Here is a 26143-nt window from a genome sequence, read left to right as displayed (position 1 = left end):
TTTCAATCAGTCGCTGCACGGTTGGTTCATAGTGGGTTCCCCGGATGGGAGAGCTCCAACTTTGAGGTCAAATTTAAAAACAGTTTTTTTTTAAACATTTTTTATGACTTATAGTTACATGTGCCTTCTACACACTTCTTTTAGTGCCTAAAATGAACTTTGAGAGAAATTATTTTAGGAGGATTTAATAAAAAAAATAAAAGAACTTTTGTCAGCCAAAACTGCAAACTGTTGCTTTTTTTGTTTTTTTTACCCCCATAAGACAGTTAGTCAGGTTTAATACTTGTATATGACTCTAGACATTCATCTTTGGACTTTAAAACACTAAAAAAACTGAAGAAGCAGCATCCTTCTCATAATTCTTAATTGTTAACCAAGAAGCAAACAATCATGACTTATTTTTCTTTTAACAGCAATGATCGTAGCGTTCATTAACTTTCCAATTCTGCAATCAGCCGCCATTTACAAAACCCCTGAGCCACCGCGAGACCAGAAGGAGATGTACGTTAGAGCCTTTTACAAAGAGAATGAAAGAACCAGAATGCCCCTTATGAGTCTATTTGTACTCTCATTATCTGTCATTACTGTCATAAACACAAAACGTGTTCTTTTTCAATGGTAATTATGATTGAGTAATGGAAATCTTGACCTTCTGTTTAACGCTGCCAAAACGTTTAACACTGGAGCTTAATGGTCTGATCTAAGATATTAGAGTCCACAAACACTGACCACACAGCTGACTCGCAAATTGAAGTTTTCACAAAGCATGGTGTTGGAATTAATTCTGTTACTTGAGCAGCCAATTATTTGAGGAGAATCCTACTTAAGCTTTAAGCTGCGTTCACTAAGCACGATTCGTGCATCAGGGGCATTTGGTTTGAATGTTAAGTTAATACAGACACAATCAGACGTCCTGAAGCGTTTGGAGTGTTGGTCTGATGATGCTTCAAACATCTCAATTTTGGCTTCAGCTCGTGGTGATGCTGTGATCAACAGGTGGAGTCCAAAACCAACATGGAGGAGAATCTGATGGAAAATGTGCACGAACATTTTCACTCAGTGTGGTCTATGACTTTGATATATTTATATAGGTTGCAGACACCCTGTATCCACCTGTGACTAAAGCTTAAAGGATGAAGGGACATCTGATAAGAAAAAGAGACAGGGGTTCATGTGTGTCTTTGAGAGGGCTTTGTTAAATAATCCAAGCCAAGACCGTAGTCCTGGAGTTTCACCCCGACAATAATATGTTGATTGTGTGACTGGGACTTTGCTGCACTGAAAACAGCTCAATGGCATTTTACTGCTTATTTGCTATGTGCAGACGGTGCTGCATTGATTGCTCCTGGTGCTCTGTTGACTAAGTTTCTCAGCATTTCATTACACTTTACTTGCTCAATAATAGTGTAAGATAAAGGGTAGGAGCAATGAAACCTGATGCAGTATATTAAAACCGCAAAGTTGTGGAGCAAGCGGGTGTGAGGAAGACCGCCTCTGAATGCTTTCTTTGTAGAAATAAAATGAAAAAGTCTAGAAAAAGTAATAAATTCTTTTTTTTTGGTCAACTTTTGGGAGTAAAGCATCACAGCTAGTTGTTTTTGCAGTTTCTTGGTTAGGTTTAGGCAGAATTTTTTATTCTTTGTGAAAAAAAAAACAATTGTGGCTTAATCAAAAATGATCTGTTTGCAATGTAACTGTACACAGAAGTGCACTAGTTACCATGGCAAAGTAAAAACTCATGACTTTCTGCTTCTCTTTTGATGAATAAAAGAATTTGGCTTCCTTAAAAAAAGATATCCTCCTTTTAACCTTCATTTTCATGCAATATATGGTGTGTACATTTAAAATTAAAACTAAGTTGACCTTCTGAAATTAAAAGAAAAAAGCACAAAAGATGCGAAATGCAAATAAATATAAAGAAAAATGATGCCAGCATTACAACATCTCATAAACTGAGAAAGCCAACTAACTGCAAATTACTTGCTCTAAAAAAAGCCACTTTACTTCCATACTTTCGTGATCTTGGGTCATTAAATGTCTCAGAACGAAGAGCTAAAATATGTGTGAGGCTGTTTATGTCTCTTAGCAACAGTAAAATTCTCTGATGAAATGATCCAGAACTTTTCCTATATGGCCCATAGGTCCAATCCATTACTTTTATTCTCTAATTTTAAAAGAAAAGCAGAAGAAGAAAATGAAAACATCTAATAATGAAGCTTTGTTTTGAAAATCCACCTGAGTGAGGGACGACGGGGTGCTCCTTTTTGTGGCATGGCGATTCGGGTAGAAGCACGGGCCCTCTTCTGCCGGCCGCGCCTTTGGTGTGCAGGACCAGCATGCACTGCAGCAGCAGCAGTGCATGCTGGGTAAGAGGGCGTCCCATGGGGGCCTTGGTATGCTCACGTATTCCTTAGGCCTCAAGGGCCAAGCACAGTGGAGAGACACACCTGGTGGGACAGAAAAAGAAAGATGCTCTAATTAAACGTAAATTATCTTTTAACCCTTTAACACCGGTGAAGCTTTAACATAGTGATATTTTTAATTGTTAGCACGATCAACGTACTTCCAGCAGATTCTGAAGGAGAAAGCTCCTTCAGAATAAATAAAAGAACATAAACACTTAAAGGATTAACTTTAAAACCTATTCAGTTAATAAAATGTATGTAACATATCAAAGAACCAGACCATGCGAGAGGAGGAAAGAAAAAAGAGGAATATTTTGCCAAGTATCAGCAGAGAGAGATGTCCCACCTCTGACACCGTGTGCATGAATCACACGCACACTTCGCATTAGCTAATCCACCAAGCGTGTGTATCTGTGTAGGTGTGTGTCCCTTAATATCCAAAATTATTTGCCCTTTGCTCTGGTCTCTGTTCCCCCTGCTGAGACTTTGCTGTATATCATGATGGAGGGCTCACACAGCTAAATGTGCACTGTGCATTCATGTGTTTTGCATTATTAAAAGTCTGTGTGTGTGGAGCTGCACTCCCTGTGGGTCATCTAAATTCTTAGGCTGATGTAAATATGATGTCTGTTGCCAAATATTATAGAAAGCACATTGTGGATGCATGCTGCTTGCAAAGCTTGGCTACTAAAAAAACACAAAACAAAGGGGGTTTGCACTGCATTTTTATGGTAATGAATTGATACCCTTTCACATCATTAGTTTTTAATGGTTACTGTAATTCTATTACAAATAATTCCTGTTGTGAGGATTATAATGACTCAATTTTTTGCAGTTTTATTTTTCAAAGTGACTTGTATGTGATTATATTATCAAGAAGAGTTCATTTTCTTGGACTAAAAGTCAAATCAATCTTTTTTTGTGTAAATTATCACTCTAACTTTTTAATATAAGGAGTTCTAACAATAAATAAGAGAAGTTTTGAGTATTTTTCTTTCCCAGATGGATTTTAATCTGTATTTGTATTTACTGCAAATAAAATGGGGATTGTTGTCTGGTCCACGGGTAAAAATGCAGCAAAAATGGAACAATAGTTCCTCCGTGACAGGGTTGATTTAGTGCGGATGTATGGTAGGAAATAAGCAAAAACTGCTCATATTTTGTTGGCTGTGTGGAGGTACAAGAGCATGAAAATACACAAATGTGAACAAAGAAAGACAGAAGCGTGGTGAAATCGTCCTCTATACAAACAAAAAACCTCGTCTCCTTTTCTTTTTGAATTAAAGGTCTCCCTTTAAACCCTAGCAGCTTTGGGGTGGAACATGCCACACCTCACTTTCCCATGAAAATCCAAAGCGAACAGAGTTTATTTCAGTTTTTTGCAGAATAGAAAATTGATTCTCAGTTTGGGTTGAGCATGAATATGTTTCATAATCTCAGGGGTAGCAGTTCACTCATGGGAGGTTTGTCATCACCTGCAGATTAATGTAAAGCTCCTGTCATCTACAGCTCAGAAAGCAAGTTACAAGCAGTGACTCGCTCTGTTCCATTTCCCTTTTGTCTTTCAAGTTCACACATCAGCTTCTGGCCTCTTTATGTCTTGCTTTTAGAAATTTTACAAGCAGCTTTCTTTGTCCGCGTGTAGCCTTGACAGTCTTTACAATGTTTTCCTCCCATAAAAGCTACTTTATATGTTGCTGGTCTGCTAGCTGTATCCGTCTTCCTATCATTTGTTATGAATCCTTTTAATCTTCTTTGTGTGCATTCACTTTGTAAAAACACTCCATTATTTGTTGAGTTTGCCATTGGAAATGAGCAGCTTTTCTGCGTTTGAGTGGAAGTGTTGGGTCAGGGAGAACGCGTAAGGACAGGTCACCGCATGCGCATGCAGAGAGAAAGCTGACAGAATCAAACACCAAAGCAAGGTGCAACTATTGTTGGCCCTCTTTCCTATAAATCTGACCTATAACTCAACCTTCAGCTGATTTAAAACACCCATTTGAAAGACACACTCTGAGGAAAATTGTGCTTTTAATGTTTTTAATATGTTCTTGTAACATTTTTCTTGTGATGGAAAGTGAGAAAATGTAATTTAAAATAGCTTTTCTGCGTATTCAAATCGTGAATCAGAAGGAGACAATAAAATTACTTGAAAAAGTTTATAGGTGTGAAGTAGTTGGAAGGCCACAAGCATCCACTTATAGACGACTAGATTCATGTATGTCTTTGTTTTCCATATTCAAGCTGGCATCTGGTTCAAAACTGTACGATGGATAGCTCAAATATTGCTAACCATTCTGTTACACCGCTTTTGTTAGGTTGGGGTTTTGAGGAGATGAAAACTATCAGAAGAGAGCTCAAAGAGATGGATGATGGGAAGTGGAGGGAGCTCACTCCAAGCAAACAGTCCCGCCCCCAAATTAGAGACACAGCAGAGATGGTGTGACGCAAAGAAAGCTCATCAATTCAAACAGAGTCTGTGATGGTTTGATTGACAGCAATTTGAAAGGAGAAATACTCAGAAGTGCAAAAACAAAATGATATATTATAACATTTGTTCCCTTTCCTAGGAAAAAATGCCACACATACATGTAAAAACTAAAAAAAAAAAAACAAGATTTCATCAGAGGTGAGCCTTTAATGAAAATGCATGCTAGATTTTTTTTTTTTTTTTTTAACCTCTGTACGAGTCTATTGGTAGAATGGCAACAATACTAACACCAGGCAGAGTTTAATCTGCTTCCAATTTAGCCTCTCTGTCCATTTCTTCACTGCAGCAATACGGCATGATGTGCTCACTTATTAATCAGACCAGTTTGTGCAGGCACTGGCTAAATATGACAAAAATTAGGCTGAGCAATTGGCTTACTGCTTAATTGGTCTTCCATCCAGTTTAAGGCATTACTTTAGCCTCTAATGCGAGTCAAAATGGAGTTGTAATAAAGACATGAATTAGCTAAAGTGACCAAAGCTCTCCTGAATCCGTCTTTGTCATCCTTGCAGGGGCAGCAACACGATTCAAGTTCAAGCCGTGAACAACATTTCCAGCAGGTTTACTCAAGATAAGATTATTTTCTTGACACAAAAAGCAAACGCTTGCAGAACAATTATCTGTATTAGTTTTTCTGTGGTTCTTTCCCACCTATTTCAGAACTGTTTAGTCTAACCCAAAGATTGTTTGGCAGGTGTGAAGACTCACATGAACTTTACTGGGGACAAACAAGCTATCTGATTGGTTCGTGGTGTGATCCAGTGGGAATTGGCGATAAAGGAAGCATGTTGACAGAAAAGATCTTAAACTAAACAATAAAAAAGAATAAATGAATAAATAAGTAGACGTGAACAGAAAAAAGGAGTTTTTAATCTGAAAATCTGGAATACTCTTAAAGGATTCTTATCTAAAAGTAACATCAGCGCTCCATATCTCTACCATTCTTCAGCATGTAATCTGACCTTCAACTAAACACAAAGGCAAAACCAAATTAAGAAAACATGATTACTGACTAATAAAACCCTCTGATTATTTCCAGCTAATTAAACAAAGCATTTCTTTTCTTACAGCTGTTTTGCATAAACATTTCTTTTCCGCATGAAAGCGAACCCACATGAAGACCTCACTGCATCATGAAATGATTAAAACAGCTCAAATCTGTGATACGGTTTAAATTTAGATGCAATAAACTTAAGCAATGCTCTTTTATGATTAATGTGACGTTCACAGTCACTCCGCTGGAGTACAGCTGCTGAGCATTTAGAGAAATATTCGTCTGAGTGGTGAGATCATTTTCTTGCAGTGATTTCTTGTGGATCTTCATCTTTTTTTTGCCTCGCCAACAACCGGCACGATTGTGCGGGAAAAAGCCCAGTGAGCTTTTAGAGCCGTTTGCTGCTTTAGCTCTAAATCATCTCCAGGGCATTGCTGCAAGCCTCCACCACCTACACCTGCCTCCTCTCCCACACACGAAAACAGTCGGAGGCATTCCCAGCACACAATCACCCAGAGACTCTGTGATGGATAGCAACCCAGTAACGCTCAGACACAGAAAAATTAAACACGGGATAACGGTAAACTGCCTTTAAAGAGCAATAAAACAGTCTGCAGCTGTGATTTTTATTCTGCTGGGATCTTCTAGAAGTTTCTTTTTTGACTAAAACATTCCTCAGAATTGTCCACTCACCGTCCTGCCATTCGTTTATTGATAGACCCATCTTTGCTGGAGTTGCAAGTGCACTCTACAAGTGGTGGTGTTTGTCGATTTTTTTTTTTTTTTCTGCCCCTGGTTGCAACATGCAGGATACTTACAGCCCGTCCTTTCTTATTGCTGAAGGTTTCTGGGGGAGTGTGCAACCTGAGGGGAATGACTCAACTAAAGAAATCTCCCTGTCAAGGTTAAACTCACATTGTCTGTTACGGCTGTGGCCGTATTTGATTTTCTTCTGTGTTTTGTATTTTATTTCTGTCAGAGTGAGACTTCTGTATTTTTGTGGATCTTTGTGTCTATGTCAGTTTTTTTGTTTTTTGTTACACGTTTCTTAATGACTTTTATGTTTTGCTCCTCGATCCCCTAAACAAAATTGGACGTAACATTGTCACTTTTAAAAAATTCAGTTCATGACCCTGAACTGAAGCCTGATGCTTAAGAGTATAAAAATGCCAAAAAATAAGTTTTGTTGATTAAAAATATGTTTATTGCCAGATCCAGGTATTAAATTATGACCAAGTGATGCAATAATCTCTTTTCATATCTAAATAAGGTGCTTTGGACCTTTTAAAAGTTTCAAAATTCTGTTTTTATTTTTTTTATTTTTTATTTTTTATAAGAAAAATGTTAATACTTTTGTTTTCCCAATCCAAATTTTGTCATTTTCTCTCATTTACAATACTAAGACTTTTAATTACAATTATTTTGATTGTTTTATGTTTTTTAACAATTCCCAAAAGTTGACTTTAGTCACAAAAATTTCATGAATGTATCCTTTATATATTAATTTTAGAGCAAAAACATCCACAGTGTAAAATAAATACAGTCAAAGTGGGATTCAAAATAAACAAAAAAATAAAATAAAATTGCGTTGCTCTTCAAAAAATACTTTTGTCTTGTAGTAACAATATAGTAAGTAGCATATACACTGAAAAGAGTGAAACATTGATCAGTTAACAAAACTAATATATTAAAATGTAACAAATTGCATAGCTTTTGTTAATTGATCCAATTTTTCCTTTTTCACAGCGTAATCCATAAATCTTAACTAAAAAAGCTAGACTTTATTCCTTAAATCTAAATAAACACTATATATTTAAACAAAAAGTTGTTTGAAGTTTGCTCCAACAGAACTTTAGATTAAAAAAGTTCAACTTTCCTTATAAAACTACAAACTATTGTCTCAAATTCTATTATTCTTTTAATAGTTTCATCAAAACGATAGCGACGACATTTGAACAAAAAGCCTCCAGTGTTTCACTTTCTTGTTAAACGCTGTCGTTAAAGAGCCCGTTCTGAAGGCAGTCAGTAAATGTATCATGTCTGAATATCTCGCATATATAGTCTCTGATGAAAACCCAAATAAAAAAGAGAAAATAAGAGCGCAGCTCTGCTATAAAACCTCCATCAAAAGTTTATTGCACTACGTGCCCAAAAAGAGTTGTTTTTCTCTGCTTTAACATTTTGTCATCTTCATTTTCTTTTATTTGCTAGACAAACATGGAGCCAGGAGTCAGTAAATCTACTTTAACTCCTCCCTGAAATGATCCAACTTTTTTGCATTAAACGTTCTTATATATATGAGATTTAGATGGTCCTACGCTAAATTCAGACGTTTCTTCTAAAATCAGCTTTTCTACAGGAGAGACGATACATAAACTCTAGTTTAAAACCAGTCTGTTACACCATTGAAAATGAATTGTTGCATCTTCACACATTTGCATGTGTTTTCATTGAAGGTGTCAAGCACATGTGTTGCGCTAAGTTTAATATATATATTATGGTTTTATTACATCACACCAGGTGTAGTATGAGCCAACTGAAATGTATTTCTTCACTGTTTGTAGCAAATCATAAAAAGGATTCATTTCTGAATTTAGTTGTGTTTTAATACACAAATCATAACTCAAAGAACCTCAAAGTTGGAGGTTTGAACCATATTGTGAATCGTTGCATAAATACTTGTAGATACTATTAGAGTGACCCACAAATACTACTACACTCACACCAACACATGCTCAGAATCCCCACCTTAATCCCTAACTGCTAAAAACTACACAGTGCCCTGGATTTTAGGAGCAATTTGGACACCACACTCAACACTTTTTTTTCTAAACGGCAGACATGAGGAAAATCTAATCAATATAAGCATTTTACGACGTCTATTTATGACTCTACTGTGTTCTGATTATGAAAATGTTGATGCTTTATTAAAAAAAATCACATTTAAACACTTTTTTTTTGCAAAAATGTTGAAATGCAATGCATTGTGGTCTATATTTTCCAATGCCGTGAGCATCAATGCATTGATTTTTTGCAAAGACTTCTGGGAAATTTCTTGGGCACAGTTTGCACAAGTACTGGAGTATTTATTAGGGGAATACCAGTGTTTATAAATTACTACAGAAAATTTCTGCAGCAATGTAACAATTAATCAACTTAATAAAATAATTGGTTTATATTTCTACAATCCAACTAGATCGATCCGTCTGAAACAAGCTGTTAACAAATTGACCTATACTTCTATGAACTTGTTTAAAAAAATAAATAAATAAATTATATTGATATCGGAAAATACATTTGGATTGAGGTACTGTGCGTTTATTTTATCCAAAAATCTACTGGCAAACAACACATGATGCAATTTGGATTTTGCAGACATGTGACCATGCAGCGTGGTATGTTCTAATAATGTTCCATTTGTATTGTTTTGATGAGGAAAAACAACAGTGGGCTGAACTTTATGAAACTAAAATATGAATGGATTTTTCATGAATTCTTGTTTACTTGTTCAATTGTTCACACATTTAATTTACACTTGATTATCTTGCAAGAAGTACAAGAAATTAGAAAAATTTCCACTGCACTTTTCACTACCAGATCTTTATCTCTGAAAGTTTGGGCTAAAGATGTCCTGGATTGATTTTTGGTCAGTGAATCCGATCCAATAGAATCGTTCAAAATGAATACATTTGAACTATGAATTAGATCATTGTTTAAATGAATTGTTACACCACTAATAACAAAAAGAGTATGAAAGTATTTACATATATTGAGTATTTTATTCTGTGTAAGACTACATCAGTGTTCATAAATGACTATATTAATGCATGTGCAAGTCTGAGCAACAAAGTATATCTCTCGTAGAACCTCTCATACTTTTCTTATTATTTAAGCATTTATGCAAAGACCTTGCAGCAAAAACTAAAAGTAGATAATGACAAATTCCCCGGCATGCATAGGGAATACAATGCACTCCGACCCACATCCAGACGGGTTAGGAGTAGAGGTGTCAGCTTACTAATCAATTGAATTCTTCCTGCAGTAACGGGTGGAGAGGATCATATCAACAGCACTATTGATTTTGTCTGAGGGGGGAACTCATGATGGTTTAATTGGACTATGCATAATAAATAGGCTCCCAAATAAATGCTGACTTTGTATTCATCACACTGACACGTTGATCCCACACGCACACCCGCGCACACGCGGAGTCCAAACACATTTGTTAAATGTGAGTGCTGCAGCCATGATCCATCTGTCCAAACACAGTCAGGGGAGTGTGAGATCGGGGTCACACCACAGTGATGACGGACACTTCACTCCCTTGCTCTGCTCTTTCTCTCTGGCCAGACAGCACACACACGGAAAACTCCCTCAGACTTTGTCTTAGACCGCAGCACACACACACTCATGCAGCTGTGAGCCTCAGACTCTGTGTGTATTGGACTGGAATTGATCGAGATGCTTGGAGTTTAACTTAGTTCTGAGCTTTCACAAACAAAAGTGTCTCCAGAAAAGCTGACGATCCACTTTTATTAGTTTATATTGATATTGAACTTAAACAATGATTGACGTTTCGAGGAAATCAGCTTTCAGAGAGCGGCGGAATGACTGACTCGAGAAAATAACACATAAGACGGTTAAGTGACCGTCACAGTGGCACTCTGACTGACAAATAATTGGACAAAAAAGGAAACAGGTGACTGACTGACAGAAAAGCTACTGAGGTGCTGCATAAAACACAGCCTGACTGACAGAGTGGTCAATTTGACTTCTTTTCAGCTTTTTTTTTAGTTGGCTAATGTCTTCCATCTCCTCTTTGTCCACATCTTATTGACCTTTTCTCTCAGTGTTTATGCTTTTAGAGCACCTCGCTCTGTCGGGTCTCGATAACAGAGACAAAGATGGAGAGGTGATTTTTTTTTTACCATCAAAGGCTCATCGCGGCACAGCGGGGCCATTTCCACCCGCCGACCCCCCGCCTCAGATCAGAGGGCAGATTAATTCCACAGAAATAAATGTTTGTGCCTCCAAAAGTGGGATTGAAAAGTGCACTTGGAGCAGATTGCTTGTTTGTCTCAAAACCTTATCTGAGGAGCACAGTGCGGTTGCACAAATCAAGTGTGCACACACTCGGTTTGTCTGTTTTGTCCTCTTTTGCACCCTTTCTTGTTCACACACACACAGTGCTGAGCAAACATCTCTCCCGGTTTTCCCTGCACCAGCATGCATTTCACACTTTCTTAGTCTCTGCAGGATTTCTTCTGCAGTGAAATCAAATAAATCATCCTGCATCTATGAGTGTGAGAAGAACCACATAGAGGATACCAGTTATTTCATTACTTAGCACACATCTTCAAATCACCGCCCACCTGAAAAAACAATCTCAGCAGGTAACTAATCCCTCACATTCAAAACATTCTCAAAGCCAAAAAGGAAATATTTGGATTTTGGTTAAAAGCAGAAAGATTATGTGAATGCAAGGCTTTTTTCAGTGTTCTTTTCTTCCAGTGGAACCGAGAACAAAAGTTTGTTTGTGTTTGTTTTGAACCACACACTCACACCTCTAACCATTTGGAGAGAGATTACATGTTCTTCGTGTTAAATCCAAAACTGCAGACACAGTTTCTGGAGCCAAAATGTATTCCGTTCTGCAAACAAGTTGGAGGAAACACACAACGGAACAAATGATGTATTTTTTTTTTCCTTGACGGCCTGTTTCAGCTACAGGAACTTTGAGATTTGAAAAGAAATCTGCAAGACGTTATGTGAGTTTTCTTCTCTGTGAAAAGAGCCTGACAGTTGATGGATCCCAGGATCTGATGGTGAGAAACAGGAGTGAGTTTTCCTCCTGCTGAAGTGACTCCTCTTAGTTTCAGGGAAGTGTGTGACACAGCCTTTACTGTGGCTAACTGATAACAGGACACATCTCTGGAGTCGGTTTCCGATAATGTCATCTGTCACAACTCCAGAATCGTGTTCCTGCCCAGTTTGGCCTCTCATTTAGTGCTTTCATTTTTAGACAACAAGACACAATTCATTCCCAGCACCGCAGCGGCTTTGTTTTACACAGTTGGAAGGCTTTTTTTGGCCCAGCCTTGATGACAAGGCCGAACACGACCGTAACTTTGGTCCAGATAAATCTGGGACACGGATCACACACGCTCGCACATCACCCAGCAGAAAACACACAATCTCGCTCAAAAATACACCCAGCAATTTGAACCGAATCCCGTCCCGAGTCCCCAGAGGTCCCCGGAATTCTGTTCTCATTCTTACTTGGCTAGTTGCACTCTGCCACTCAAGCTGACGCTCGGTGCCTGAAAGCACGCCGCGTGTGCGTGTCTGTGAGGACAAGGCTTCAACAACAACAGTATGTGGCATTTAAAACAACATGCTTCAGAGGAGAGGAGCGTCCTCATCAAGCGCTCTCGTGCTGCACTTGACAGCAATAAACAGCAGGACCTGGGTGTCTAACCACTGAAAGTGATTTCACCTCTGAGCAAAAAAAAACATTACATAAAGTCTGCTACAGCTTAAATTAGAGAGAAAAGTCTGTTTATTTCTGATGTGGGTCAGGCTCAAGCCAAGTTGGTCAATTGAAGCATTTTTATGCTTGGAAATGTGCAGAAACCAAAAGTATGACCAATTTGTTCTTACAAAGCCAAATTGTTCAAATAGATGGAGTAGGTAAAAAATATTTTTAAAGTATCTCACTACATTAAAAATGCATTTCTGAGTGTTTATTGAATTAAATGGTTGTGAATTAGAAGCAGACATAAAAATGCTCTTTATAAAAGCTTCTAGTTGTGGTGTACAAACTAAAAATGTCGGTACACGAACTCCCTGCTCTGCTCCATTCTGATGCATCCACTTGAAGACGACTAGATCCATGTTCATTTTCCTAGTTCGAGCTAGTGTCTGACTCAAACTGTTCGTCAGGATAACTCCAGTATCACTCGCCATTTTTGTTGCAAGGCTGATATTAGCTTGGGGTTATGAGGGATTGTAAGCTAGTGCATAGACTGTAGAATCACTGGACATATCAACTGCTCCTTCTCATGCTCAAAATAGGAAGTACCTGCTGGCCAAACCCCACTGACTTCCATTAAGAATTAGACAGTTGCTTCTCAGTCATTTTATTCGTCAGAATAATCATTCTTGCTGTGAAATCTTCTTCTTAGCACATGCTTTCTAATTTAGATAATTTTTTTTCTTTTACACAAGTTATTCAAGTTATGAACCGAAAAATCAGATGCATCAATAAAAGCATGTGGTGCCCACCTTCAACATTTGATTGACAGCTTCTCCCAAGGACGCTATTAGTGGAAGGGGTGTGGACTTTGAACAAGCTCACTCATGATTGGCTACAGTAGTTCCTCTAAAAACGTAACTGTCGTCGGGTTTTAAAATGGAGACGCACGTATTAGGAAGCCACAGTGTTGGATTTGGCATGATAAGGTAAGGCATTTCCTATAGGTGACGTCAACACGTTGATATGTCCATTGTTTTCTACGGTCTATGAGCTAAAAGGGGAAAGTACACAAACGGTCCGCCCACAATTGAGAGATAAACTACTGCCACTCAGCGCAAATTATGTTGTCAAAAAATGACACGTTTTTTGATTTTGCCTAAAAAAAAAAAAACACAGAACCATAGTTAGAAGATCCACTGGGAACGCTCTTATAATAGATCAAAAAAGTGTTTTAGCTGTTTTAGCAGAAGTTTGGAGCTTTAAATGTTTTTTTTTCTGGAGACAAAATGCAGCATTCAACAAAAAAGGAGGATTCATAACAGATATTTAAGTCTACACACAGTACAAACTGTACTTTTTGGTGCCAATTACCATCATTCCACATGACCAGCCTGCTGCCAGTCTCCAGCGATCTCTCAGACTGTACACTTAGGGACAAAAAAGTCAGGGGACAAAAAAAAAAAAAAAAGATGAAAGACATACTTTGCCTGACCGTGGAACTGATCTGCTGAAAAGACACATTTGACACATCGTCCACACCCGGAGACTAGCAGCTCAGAGTGTCGAAGCTTTTCACAGGACAGAGTTGTCACAGGCGAATTTAAGCTCCAGAGTCTGCTGCATCTCAGAAACAATCCCAAAGACTGTCACCGCCGACCCGACATCTAACTGAAAGTCGACACAGCTGTCCCCCTGCCACCCTGCACTTCATCAATCCCTTTTCTCACCAGAAGAGTCCACTGATGTGGATTTTCTCTGCACTTAACCCACAAATATGAAATCAAAACTTTATTCTCTTTATTATTTTTTTGGCAGATCAATACACTAAATTCACAAGTTGAAGCAAAAGACTTAAACAAACGAGCTACCATTAGCCCAGAGAGCTCAAACATGACACCCCAGAGTGCACATTTACCCCGGGGCTGCAGGGATAGGGTGCATAAACCCTTTACTGAGGAGTGCTGACGTTTTTAAAGCTTTAATTACATGCTTGGCTAACAGGTAGCCGGCAGTCTGATTTGCCAGAAAATTATACTATCACCGTGTACAGCTGTGAAAACAGGAAAAGTCTGAAACAGACTTTTGCATTTACACAAACACACCTGCCTTTAGAGTTAAAGAAACACTGACAGCACTCACTGATCTGCCAGCATCAACTGTAACTCCTAACCACTGATCCACACTCTCAAAAAGGTCACAGAAAAGCTACCTTGATGCTTGCCTGACTACAAATGAAAAGAAAATTACAATCATTCAAGGGTAAATTCCTCCCATTCAGCTGAGAATATGAAATCACGGAGTGCTGACTTTTTTTTTTTTTTTTTTAACACGGCAGACCGCAGTTTCAAATCATCCAATTATAAACGTTGCAATCAATCATATGCTTTCACAGTGAGACAGTATGACTGAGGGGAGTGATGGATGAAATCTTTTCCAGATCTTACAAGAGACGGTTGTAGTTTGTGTGGATATTCGGCTGTTTGCGCTGCTGGAGCTCTGTGCCGCTAAACTAGAACACTTTTGTTGCTTATAATTATCGAGTTTCATAAGTACTCCAGATGTATTTTTTTTTACTTAAAAGCTCTAAATGTAGTTGCCATTTTTTTTTTTTAGGTGTGTTTAACTTTTTTCATTTGGATTGAATGAGGTCGGAACATATTTTCAAATAAACAAGTCATTGTAGCTGAATGTCTAATTGACAAATGATTTTAAATGTAATTGTGCTTCAGAGAGTTTGAAGCTATTTTCTGCTTCCTGTTAAGAGCTACATAATTACTTAATGCCTTGATGATGTATGGTATGGTCATATTTTTCTGATGCAAACTTCTGGAAATCACATTCGAAATGCGACTTTTCCATGACTCTTCCAGTTAAGTTTAAAGTTTATTCTGATTAATCAAACATTTGTTTGAGAAAATGTTTTCTCCTTCATGAAGATGATACAGAATCCCAATGACACATAGCTGGTGAGTTATATATATATTTTTTTTTAATATATTTTTGTAGATTTTTATGTGTAGTTTAAAGATTTCTTTGATTATAAAAAGAAATTTAATTTTAATTTTATTTTTTTTCAAAAAAACTTTTTCTTCTTCTTGAGAAGGATATAGAATTCCAATGACAAACAGCTGGTGATTCATAATTTCTTGTTTTTATGAAGTCTAAAATCTATATATGTATAGTTTTTGATGTTTTGTTGTGTAGTTTGTAGTTTTATTCGACTAAACAAATTGTCCAAGAGTCATTTTTCCTTCACAATTAAGTTAAAGAATTGTAAAAACAGCTGGTGATTCATAATTTCCTATTTTTTGGAATTCAATTTTCTCTCAATTTTATGGATTTATATATATTTTTTGTAGCTTTCGGTGTTTTGTTGTGTAGTTTGAAGTTTTCTTTGTTTGAAAAAAAATAGTCTGTTATGAAAAAAGTAAAGAATTCAAATGACAAACAGCCAAGGATTCATCTTTTTTGCTTTAAAAAGTCTAAACCTTAAGGATTTATATCTTTTTTGCAGGTTTTTTGTGTTTTGTTGTGTATTTGTTAGGTTTCTTTGATTAAACAAATTATTTAAGAGTAGTTTTCTCCTTCATGATGAAGATAAAGAATCACAAACATCTAGCAATTTATAATTTCTTAATCTTAATACATCTAAACCTTGTGAAATTATATATTTTTGTGTACTTTTTTGGTGTTTTGTTGTGTAGTTTGAAGTTTTCTTTTATTAAACAAACATTTGTTTAGGAAAAGGTTTTCACCATCAAGAAAATAATGGATCCTAACGACAAAAAGGTGTTGATTTATTGTATTGTGTTTTTAATAAGTCTAAAACTTATGGATTTACTTTGTAGTTTTGGGTGTTTTGTTGTTGTAAATTCTGAATACATAAAGTGTTTTATGTAGCAAAGAAAATCAATTAGTGTGATAATAATAAATGAACATAAATCTTCATTAGGGGATTTTTAACCAATGAATTCGATGAGATTTAGGCCTTCGCCACAACAAGTTTTCTTCCAGTGTTTCATGTCCAGCCTGTATAGCAACATAAAAAAACTGAACAAGCCTTTTTTTTTTTTTTTAATCGGTCCTTTACTGACAAAGCAAAAGCCGAGAGACGGAATGAAAACAGCCTACATGGTTTCTCCGATAAAAACATCCAACATAACAAGTCTAGCGCCCTGCCTGACTTATACGGCAGAGTAATTACACGGCTGAAAAACAACAACAACCAACTCTTTTGCAAAAAGAAAAAAAAAATCAGGCATACATATACGAACATGCACATAAGGGACCCACAGATGGGAAGGAGCCATAAGGAAGCTGCCTGGAGATGAGTCGTCTTTCTGTATCTGAAGGAATGTGGCAGGAGTGATAGTAAATTAGCTCTTGGCTCCAATGGAACCAATTAATTACCCGTGTGTGTGTGTGTGTATGTGTGTGTGTCTGTTGACTGTCTGGCCTTAGTAATTGTCCTGTTAACACTGGAGATAGAGACCAGAACAGAAATGAACAGACCTGATGAAAAAGAGCGGATTGAGTCAAAGCCGGATACGCAGAAAGGACCATGATCCTTTGTGTGTGCGTGCGCGCTTGCCTGGGCCGCCACCTCGCTGAACTCGCCTCCCGAGTGTAAACTGGAACAACAGAGAAGTGGAGCTGAAGACGGCGCCCGAGGGCATCCCGGGCGATCATCTCTCTGCCAGACGGAGCAGCAGACCTTTCCCCTCTTTTTTCTTTTTTTTCTCCCCCCTTTCGCTGCATGCCACCGAGGAGTTTGAAGGATTGTGTTTCACCAACAGCTGAATGGACTAGCCCCTCTTTGACAGTTGGCCTTCTCAAAAATAAAGACGTCAGAGAATTCTAGTCACATTCAACCTGCACACCTTAGCCCCAGGCTACATGTTGGAAGTCTGCGGATCAACAAAGACCATGTGAAAGTTAAACCTCAGCATAACTGTAGAATATGAGCGCTGTTGTTCCAGCAGTCTTTGTTCATGTTTGCAGGAGCGCGGCCAGCTGGTTTAAGGCTTCCTCTCATTATGCCGTCATGCAGAGGTGAAAATCCCAAAGCATCTTGATTGTGTGAACTCCTGCTCATCACATGGGGGGGGTGTGCTGACGGCCAAAACTACACTGTAACCAATTAATGCTGAAGACTATCAAGGAGGTTGTTGGATTTTTAACATATTTATCATAATTTTAAAATTCCTGCAACCAACAGGTTTATCTGTTTGGAGTTAAACTTGGTAACACTTTACATGAGGTGCTGCAAAATAATATAATGTTGATAAAGATATTTCATGCATTTGTTAAGCTTGTAAGCAGTTTATTGTAGACAATTGTCTCACTTTAGATGGTAATGAATCTTACTAAGTATGTTAATAAACATTATTGTGCTAATAAATGTCTTACTAATAACCTATAAACACATTAATAATATTGTTTAATGTGTTAATAACGCTTGATAAGGAATCTTATATGGATTTCTTATTAAAGGAACTGGAGCCAAGTCAGTTCTCCAAGTGACTGTTAGATGACATGAGACCTTAATTCTAGTCAATATTTAGAAATAATTCCCTTTAATGTAAAATCATCCAACTTCAAAACGGTTTTGAACATGTTTGAACTGTTTTTGCATATATTCTATGATAAAAATTGCAAGTAATTTGAATACAATTATTTTTTAACTGTAAATTGCTGTTTTAAAAGATTCAAAGCTGTATTCATACTGAAAGAGAATAGGGTTGGGTGGCATCCGTCCAAAAATGTGATGGTCAGCTGCGTCTCCACACTTTTAGATCCGCTTCCTTCCACATCCCAGAGTTAAACACCAGTATTTAGCAAAGCCGCATCACAACTTCACCCTCAGACTATATACTTTTAGATGTATGGAATAAAAAAACACTCCATTGCTTACAGTGTAGCTTTGCTTTTATATTTCAAGATTTTCATTAGTAGCAATTTTACTTTTTTTTTTAATTTTGGAATCAATCCCCTATATACTTCTGCATGTGTAGTAATATAGTATCACCCATTCATCTGCAGAACCTTCTGAATGCCTTTTGGGGTCACAGGGTTGCTGGAGCCAACTATTAACTGTATATATACAACTGGACAGAGCAGGTGTGATTATGTCACAATACAGTCCCTCATATCGTATTATATCCTTCCTTGTCCTATCCTATCTTGTCCTATCCTATCTTGTCCTATCCTATCCTATCCTATCCTATCCTTAGGACCAAACTAGCAATAAAGACAACATTTGCAATCAGTTTTACACTTACAAGCCATCGTCTATCAGTTAAAATTTCATAGGAATGCATTAAAGCAGTGATGATATGAACTAATGCAAGATTATTTATTAAACTTACCAAGTAAAATTTGATGTCGGAGGTAACTGATCTCATTGCAGGGCTGATCTCTCAATGTGTGTAGCTGCACTCATTAGGAAGCTGTAAAAAAGCCAAATATTTTTTCTCTGAAATTCATCGGTTGCTTTACCTAACCTGAATTCATCTGGAAAAACAAACACATTTTTTCCAAAACTGATCAAATGTCAAATAATTACAATCCCTGCTCTATTATTGTTTTGTTCACACCTGACACCAGAACAATAATGTACAAACATATTCACTATGAATACATTCCCGTCATGTCTTCTGGGACCCCATTTCATTAAAGTCAGTTGCACTTCTTGAGGTCATAGGCTGCACATATTAAAAACAGCTTGTTAATAAGCCTATTTGCATTTTACCACGTTGCGGGCGAGAAATCCAAATGATTTATGTTGCATCTTTGAAATTCAACACATTAAAGAGGGTAACTTTTCGCAGCATGCCTTCATGATACAGTATGGATTCCGCGGCGAGGCTGTAATTGCGTTCCATTTTGTGTGATCCAGTGTATTTTCCCCATGAGAGAGGCCAAGCTGTTTTCAAATAGGAGCACATATGCATTTTGGACCACACTTTCAAAGGAGGAAAAATGTGGAAGCACAGAAAAAAAAGGTTTCAATCACTAAATAAATGACTATGTGTTGGAATCCCAAATAAGAAAAAAACACTACAGCTTATTTCAGTGTTTGAGCTGACAATCACCAGTGAAATGATGAAAACAATGAAGATACACTATAGTTCTGTGTGATTCAATGTCATGGATTTATCTGATTATATATTGATGTCAAAAATCCCTTTGAGCCTGAACACCATCTCTTTTTGTGCAAAATTAATACTGTTTTCTTTGAACCGATAGAAGCCAACACTCCCCAGCATTACAGTTATCTACATGCTGGAGTGGCTCTGCATTGTTTGCTCATTAACTTTTGAAACAAAACCTTTTGCGAAGGTTCATTTTTTTGTTTTTTTTCTGCAAATGCCAGCTGGAAGGTCACAACAAGCATGACAAAAAGCAGAAGTGTTTTCAAATGAGCCTCCTGCATCCCTGCATGTACAGTTCAAGCCCGTAAAGAAGACATGTCCACAGTTGTCAAGCACACCTCTAAGTTTTCACACTAAGATGATCCAGCAAGTTTCACACCTTTGCTTGACTTTGCTGATTTAACATCATGCGGCTACAACAACTGCTCTTTTTAAGTGTCTGAAAGTAGAAAGGAAAGAAAAAGGAAAGAAAACAACTTGTCCTTCCAGCCCTACATGACTATACTTTAATAATAACACCTTCACCTTCTAACTACTCTATGTTTACGGGAAAAGCAATTTATAACCATTTTGGGATTTGAGCTTCTTCAGATTCCTGCAGTTGGATGTTTTTTCCTCCTTTTTCAGTTTATATCCTTGACTATCTGGTTTGCTACATGTTCTGTCCACATTTATACCCTTTCTGAATTCAGTTGCTACTGTACCAAAAGCATACTTGTTTGGGCTGTGATTAGAGTTTGGCAGAATAAATTCTTGTAATTCAAGATAAATGTCATTGGTCTCACCGTGCGGGAAATGAATCACAACAACTCTGGAGATCGAACATCAAGGTGAAAAAAAAAACAAATAAATAAAATGCGCAAGAAATAGCAGTAAAGTAAGAAAAGTCTTAAATAATGTCTCACTACACTACACATGCAAAGACAGAAAAAGGAAACGCCAGAACAAGAAAAGCTGTACTGTAGTGAATGTTTTGTCAGCAACAAACCATTATTTGTATTTATTGTACTTTTAAGTTGTACAGTCTAACAGTTGGAATGAAGAACCTGCCAGCAGTGCTGCTCCTTTTTACACAGAGGTTGTCATCCTACGTTCATACCAGGCTCAAAAATGCACATTCAAGCCACCGCTTCCAATGAAAAGTCTACATTTTGGGGTTCTGTGTGTCAACTTGTCGTCTTTGGACGTGCTGGCTATTCCCATTAAATGGGATGCGGTAACATATGGGATAACAAATGTGGAACCAGTACAGGGCTAGGGTACCAGTCTGTGTCCTGACGGTTGGGGACCCCTGATTAGCTTATGTATTTTTTCCCTGTTTGTGGCCCAGTGCTAAGCAGCCCTCGGACCAGTATCGGTTCATGGCCTGGAGGAAGGTGAGCCCTGATTTAATAGGAACAGCCAGAATGTCAAAAAACGACGAGTTGGAGACACCTGAAACACTAAAAAGTGATGCGTAGGGTATAGTCATAGAAAGTTCCTAGGAGAGAACTCCATTCTCCAAAAGGACCTCAGACTCCTTAGAAGATGGAGGTGACTTTGGCCCTTTTTGTGCAGAGCATTGCAAGACCCAAACTAAAGTTTAAATTCCGTCTGAGCAACCCAAATGACGTATGACTAGCACTCATTGTTATCTTGTTCCAGTTGTAGGGAAAAAATGAGCTATAGAAGCTGCAACTCTTTGTTGACGATGACAAGAGAAAAATATTGTCTCTAGATCGAGAAAATATACATAAATCAAGCTAATTTTCTCTAGTTGCCATGTTGATCCCATGGCTTATTATTTTCCACTTTTACTAATTAGATGTCTAACTATTTTTTTTCCCCACATCTTCTCCTTTTCTGATCAGTTGCGCTCTCTCTGGTGAAACCATCCAGACAGGAGGTGTGCACCTCTAAATCACCAACATGACACAATACATAGACAAATAGATGAGACTGAAGTGGAGATTTTTTTTTTTTAGGCCACATAGAGATAAACAAATAACACCTTTTTTGTTGGTCAACTTTAGCATCCATAACCAAATTAAGTTGTATTGAATCTTCTTTACAATAAGCATGTGTGTGTCGGCTGCAACTATTGTGGAACAGAAATAACTAAAAGATAAAAACAAAAAAAAAAATGAACACGCCTGGGTTTTAGGGGTTTCTTTGTGTGTTCTAGTGAATGATAAAACACTGCAGAACGATATAATTAGGTTGAAGAAAGCATCAAACTTTGGAGCTTTCACACCTCTGTTAACAGTTAGACAATGAGTCCAATTACAGCTACAGCTGATATGTCAGAAACAAAGTAGTCACTGAGGAGAGATTTGTGAGAACTCCCCAGAAGATTCACACGAAAACTGCTTACAGCCTCGGATTTTGTCGGTAGGTTTCAATATATGAAAACTACATCCTGGTCCTTAAGAGTGAAAGGTGTAGCTTGGAGAGTAGCGTTGGGTCATGTTGGAAGATTTTTCCACTTTTATTTTCTGAAAAGGCCTTATTTAACAGCCGTCCTATAGAGAGAGTGTTTGTGTTCTACAAAAGCTGAAGGAGTTTGACCCTAAAAGAACATCGGAGCGAGAGTTTTCATGGACATCAGTAAATTTGTGTGGCAGGTTTAAAATGGATGAACTGTGATATTGACTTTTTTGTTGTCTGCTATATGATCTGCTAAGTTTGAAGAAACAGGAATGTTTGATGTCTAAATACCTAGTTTTATAAAAAAATTTTGAATCCGGTTTAACTTTTAGAAAAAGAACCACGTGCAGTTCAAATTGTAACCACTAGGGGCTTTTTACAACTTTACAATAACTAAAAATCTACAGATTTTTTCCACTTTTAGCTCGATTCACACTAAAGTCATAATTTTTTTCTAACAGTTTTACCCCAGCACAAAAAAATCCAGCTTTTTTTCCTGACAGGAGAAGCAAATTGGATTCTCAGCTCTAAAGCAGCCTTAACAAGCATGTTCTGACAACTGTGAGGTTTTTTTCTGTTTTGCATAAATGTATTTTTTAAAAGAGCCAATGTTCTGTGATGCCAAGACAGCAACAACCAAAAAATAAAAGAAAAATCTGACATCAGCACAGTTTAACGGATCATTTGGTTGGGTTTTTGCTTTGGGCATTCCCTATTGTGTCATTTTTTGTCTCTTTTGTCTTTGTGTTAACTCAATTTAACAATTTACATGATCATTCAAGAAGTAGAAGCTCTGCTTCCATCATCTACCTACTCTCTAGGATCCTACATCCATGTGATCTGCTTCCAATGGCTGGAACTCACTGTCACCCAAAACCCAAAACGTTAACTCTTCTCGTCTCTAAGTTGACTGTATATGAGAACTGGACTGAGTGAGTGTGACATCATCCATAGAAAACTGTTTACTTCTGGCTTCAACAAATGAAACCACCCCCTCCACTTGACCCCAGCTTCACAAAATCTCTCAATCAAATGTTTCAAACGTTTGACATGGAGGACAGCAAATTCTACATATTTTATTGAAAAAATATTATATTTATTAAACAACTTCGATGACAGGAAAAATATGAAAAAATGTTAGATTATCAAGAATATGTTAAGAATGGTAGCAGAGCAGGGTATTTGCTGTTTATTTCTCAATTGAAGTCTTTAATATTTTGGTTTATGGGACCAGAAGGTACTTCCTGTTTGGAATGCGAGGAGAAGGCGGGGTCATTCACTCCAGTTCCTTTATCCAGTCAAAGCTTTTTTTCTGAAATTCTCCCATTCTTTTTGTTCGGAAGCTTCCCATTTATCCAGCTGACGTTGCCTTAAATTCATGTGAATATTTTTTTCATTTGTTTAATCTTTTTTTTACTTATAAGTTGTTTTTTTGATGGTGTTTTTATCTCTTGTGTGCCATGTCCTTGTGTGTTTTGAAACTTTTTAAATAAAATGTGTTATTATTCTTCTCCTTAATATTACTTTAACACTTTAACACTGACATTCTAAGTAACTTATACTATTTGTAGTTTAAAGAAATAAATAAGATACATATCTGTGTGCAGTCTTAAATTACACAATTTACTTTTAAAAAACATGATAAAACATCTGAGTAGAAAGTGAAAAATAAAACCAAATCGTCTGAAGTTTGGCTGTCCTTTCCACTTCTACTCAACAGCAGTGAGGTCATTGACTCCCATAACTCAAGCAGGCAAGAAGATGGATCCTAATCACTGACTTTACCTGTCAGTGCATGCATTGTTGCAGCTATATGTCAGAGCATAAATGTTCCTTTCATCATGACAGCTTAAAGACGATTCTTTATTACCTAAAAGTATCTCCAATTATCTCCCATTTCCAAGTTGTTTTTCTCTCCGCAGAGTGGCGCCCAGAAGGACATCTTTGTACTAGTTTCAACACGAACCGTAAGAAAATGTGTCCTTGTTGAGCTAAAACTGCATTTAGAAATACAAGCATTGCCTTGAAAATAAATGACTGCATTATCTGAAAGGTTATTTACTGATAAGATTTTATCTCACTATCATAATAAGAAGAATAATAGGTAATTTCACAAAATCACTTTTTTTAAAATATTGACAAAGGTCAAGTATTTTAAAAGTATAGTATAATCAAAGCACACAGATAGTTAAAATTGATGCTCTTTTCAGCCTTGCCTTTAAAAAACAGAATCAGCGTTATCAGGCGCCTCGTGACAAACATTTTTTCCCATTTTCTGAATGTCACACTCTGGTAGATAATTGCAACTCTTTGTGGTCCACTGTCACTTTGCCCCCAAAACACCGACAATGCATAATGAGTTCACTCTAATTGACCCAAATGAGCCGTGCAAGCCGACAGAAATCACTTTGATAAAATGTCATCGCTTCTATCCCCACAAACCTCAGCAGAGATAAGGACCGAACGGCGGAGGTGCACATCCCATCTAAGCCCGCGTGTTATCGCAAATGCTATCTGCCAGGACAAATCGCACATCAAACACACTTGAAAGGCGTTGAACTGCCGTACACTGGAAATGCAACATACCTTTACCACCTTTTATCTGGGTGAAACTACAAAGAGGGAATTATCCCTTATCCCTCTGTCCTGCCAGGAGGTGGGTAGAAGGTCTGTAATTGTTAGAGGAATGCCTGTGTCAGCAGGTATACGACAGGAGAACAGGTGTGTGTAGCTTCCTGTTTAATAGGTTTTGCGAGCGGGGGGAAACTCCAAGGTTTCCAGGACAAAATTGAGACGGTGTAGTCTTCATTTGGGCCGGTATTAACTCCCAGCTTTCATAGCTGCAGGGCTTCCTGCTAACTTGATTAGGCAGGTATGGGCTACAAATTTGGGGCTCTCTACTCGCAGAAACGAAGGCTTGCAAAGGACAAACTGACACAAACACTTTCATTAGTACACAAAAGCACAGGAGCACACAAGCAATCTTTGTCTTCCCTGACACCTTTTCTCCTCCCAAAGTGCCACCATAGAACAAAAACAACACGGCCTCATCATCAACCGCAGCGGCACTTCCATCAACGCCCCCGCCAAATAAAGGGAGATACAACAGGCATGTGAGTGGTCTAATTTGGGCTTGCAGCTAAATATACAGTAGAGTGCAACACTGGCCCTCTGAACTGCACTTTCATGATGCCTTTGATGGCTCCACATCAAAGCCAAATCTCTGCTTTTAATTCTCGTGTATTAATTCACTTTCTATGTTTAGGCTCTACCTCATATTTGCTGTGCAGATTAAAAAAAAAAAAGTTGGACTCACATTGCATATTAATGGAGTGTTGCACGAGCCCAACGAGACATTTGAGCAGCTGACATTTTAGTACACTGACCTAAATCTCTTGTAGATTACGGCATGTATTATCAGTAAATAAATAAAAGCCCTTCCTGTGTAATTATGACAACAATTACAGGTTGTGGTCTTGGTTAATACCCACTTACTGCTCTGGATTCCCAGGAGTCAGTCATGAAAGGGCCCGGTGTATTTAGTGTGTGGTCTTCACCGTTGTTGACACCACTACCCTTCAGGGTCCATCTGGGCTTAATTGCTGCCTCAATAACAGATGTTTCTGTCTGTTTATGTGTGTGTGATTTTTTTTTTTTTTTTTTTTTTTGCATAACCTTAAAGCTTGTTTGAAAAGTGTGGGCATGTGTGCACAGCTGTCGATCGGACTCAAATGCCTCCATTTCTGCTGAAATAGACCTTTGCTAAAGGGCACCTGACCCACTTGGATTCATTTGTTTGTGTTTGCAAAATACTACAGAAATATGACTTGAATTTAGCTTCTTTTATTTTATGAATATGAAAAGCATTTTATTGTTGCATTCCTCCAAATGTGTTTTTGGTAAAATTTTACTATAGGTACTTGAGTGTTGTTAAATAAAAGTATTTTCTGTAAAACAAATTGACTTTTCTCCTAAAGTGTTGGACTTTCTAAGCATATTTTAATCTGTCATGTTTGAATTCGTACAGTAATTTGTGTTTATATTTTGGCATTTATTGTGGAACATGCAGCTGTGTCCTTTCAGATTGATAGATCTGACTGACAGCACCATCGAAGCATAAACCATATGCCTTTTAAAGCATTTCCAGCTGCTAATATTTTCATTTTTTAAGCTATTATTGGAATTATGCTGCACTTAGGTTGACTTGGGTTGGACTGT

The 26143-nt window shown here is 37.5% G+C and overlaps 1 protein-coding gene across 4 annotated transcripts in view; it reads right to left on the bottom strand.

Moving 5' to 3' along the window:
* sema5a (sema domain, seven thrombospondin repeats (type 1 and type 1-like), transmembrane domain (TM) and short cytoplasmic domain, (semaphorin) 5A) overlaps positions 1-26143 on the bottom strand; it is a 195204-nt gene that overhangs the window by 154476 nt on the left and 14585 nt on the right. For all 4 annotated transcript variants that reach the window (XR_002920047.2, XR_002920046.2, XM_024279532.2 and 1 more), the window contains exon 2: positions 2236-2447. Coding sequence is in view for 2 of the 4 variants with exons in the window: in XM_024279532.2 (XP_024135300.1) it covers positions 2236-2383 (148 nt within the window). In the remaining 2 variants the exon portion in view is untranslated. The remainder of the gene's footprint in view (positions 1-2235; positions 2448-26143) is intronic.

This window comes from Oryzias melastigma, linkage group LG20 (genome assembly GCF_002922805.2).
Source record: "Oryzias melastigma strain HK-1 linkage group LG20, ASM292280v2, whole genome shotgun sequence".
Lineage (NCBI taxonomy): Eukaryota > Metazoa > Chordata > Actinopteri > Beloniformes > Adrianichthyidae > Oryzias > Oryzias melastigma.
The sequence above is the reverse complement of the archived record's forward strand: the minus strand, read 5'-3'. Positions and strand labels throughout refer to the sequence as shown.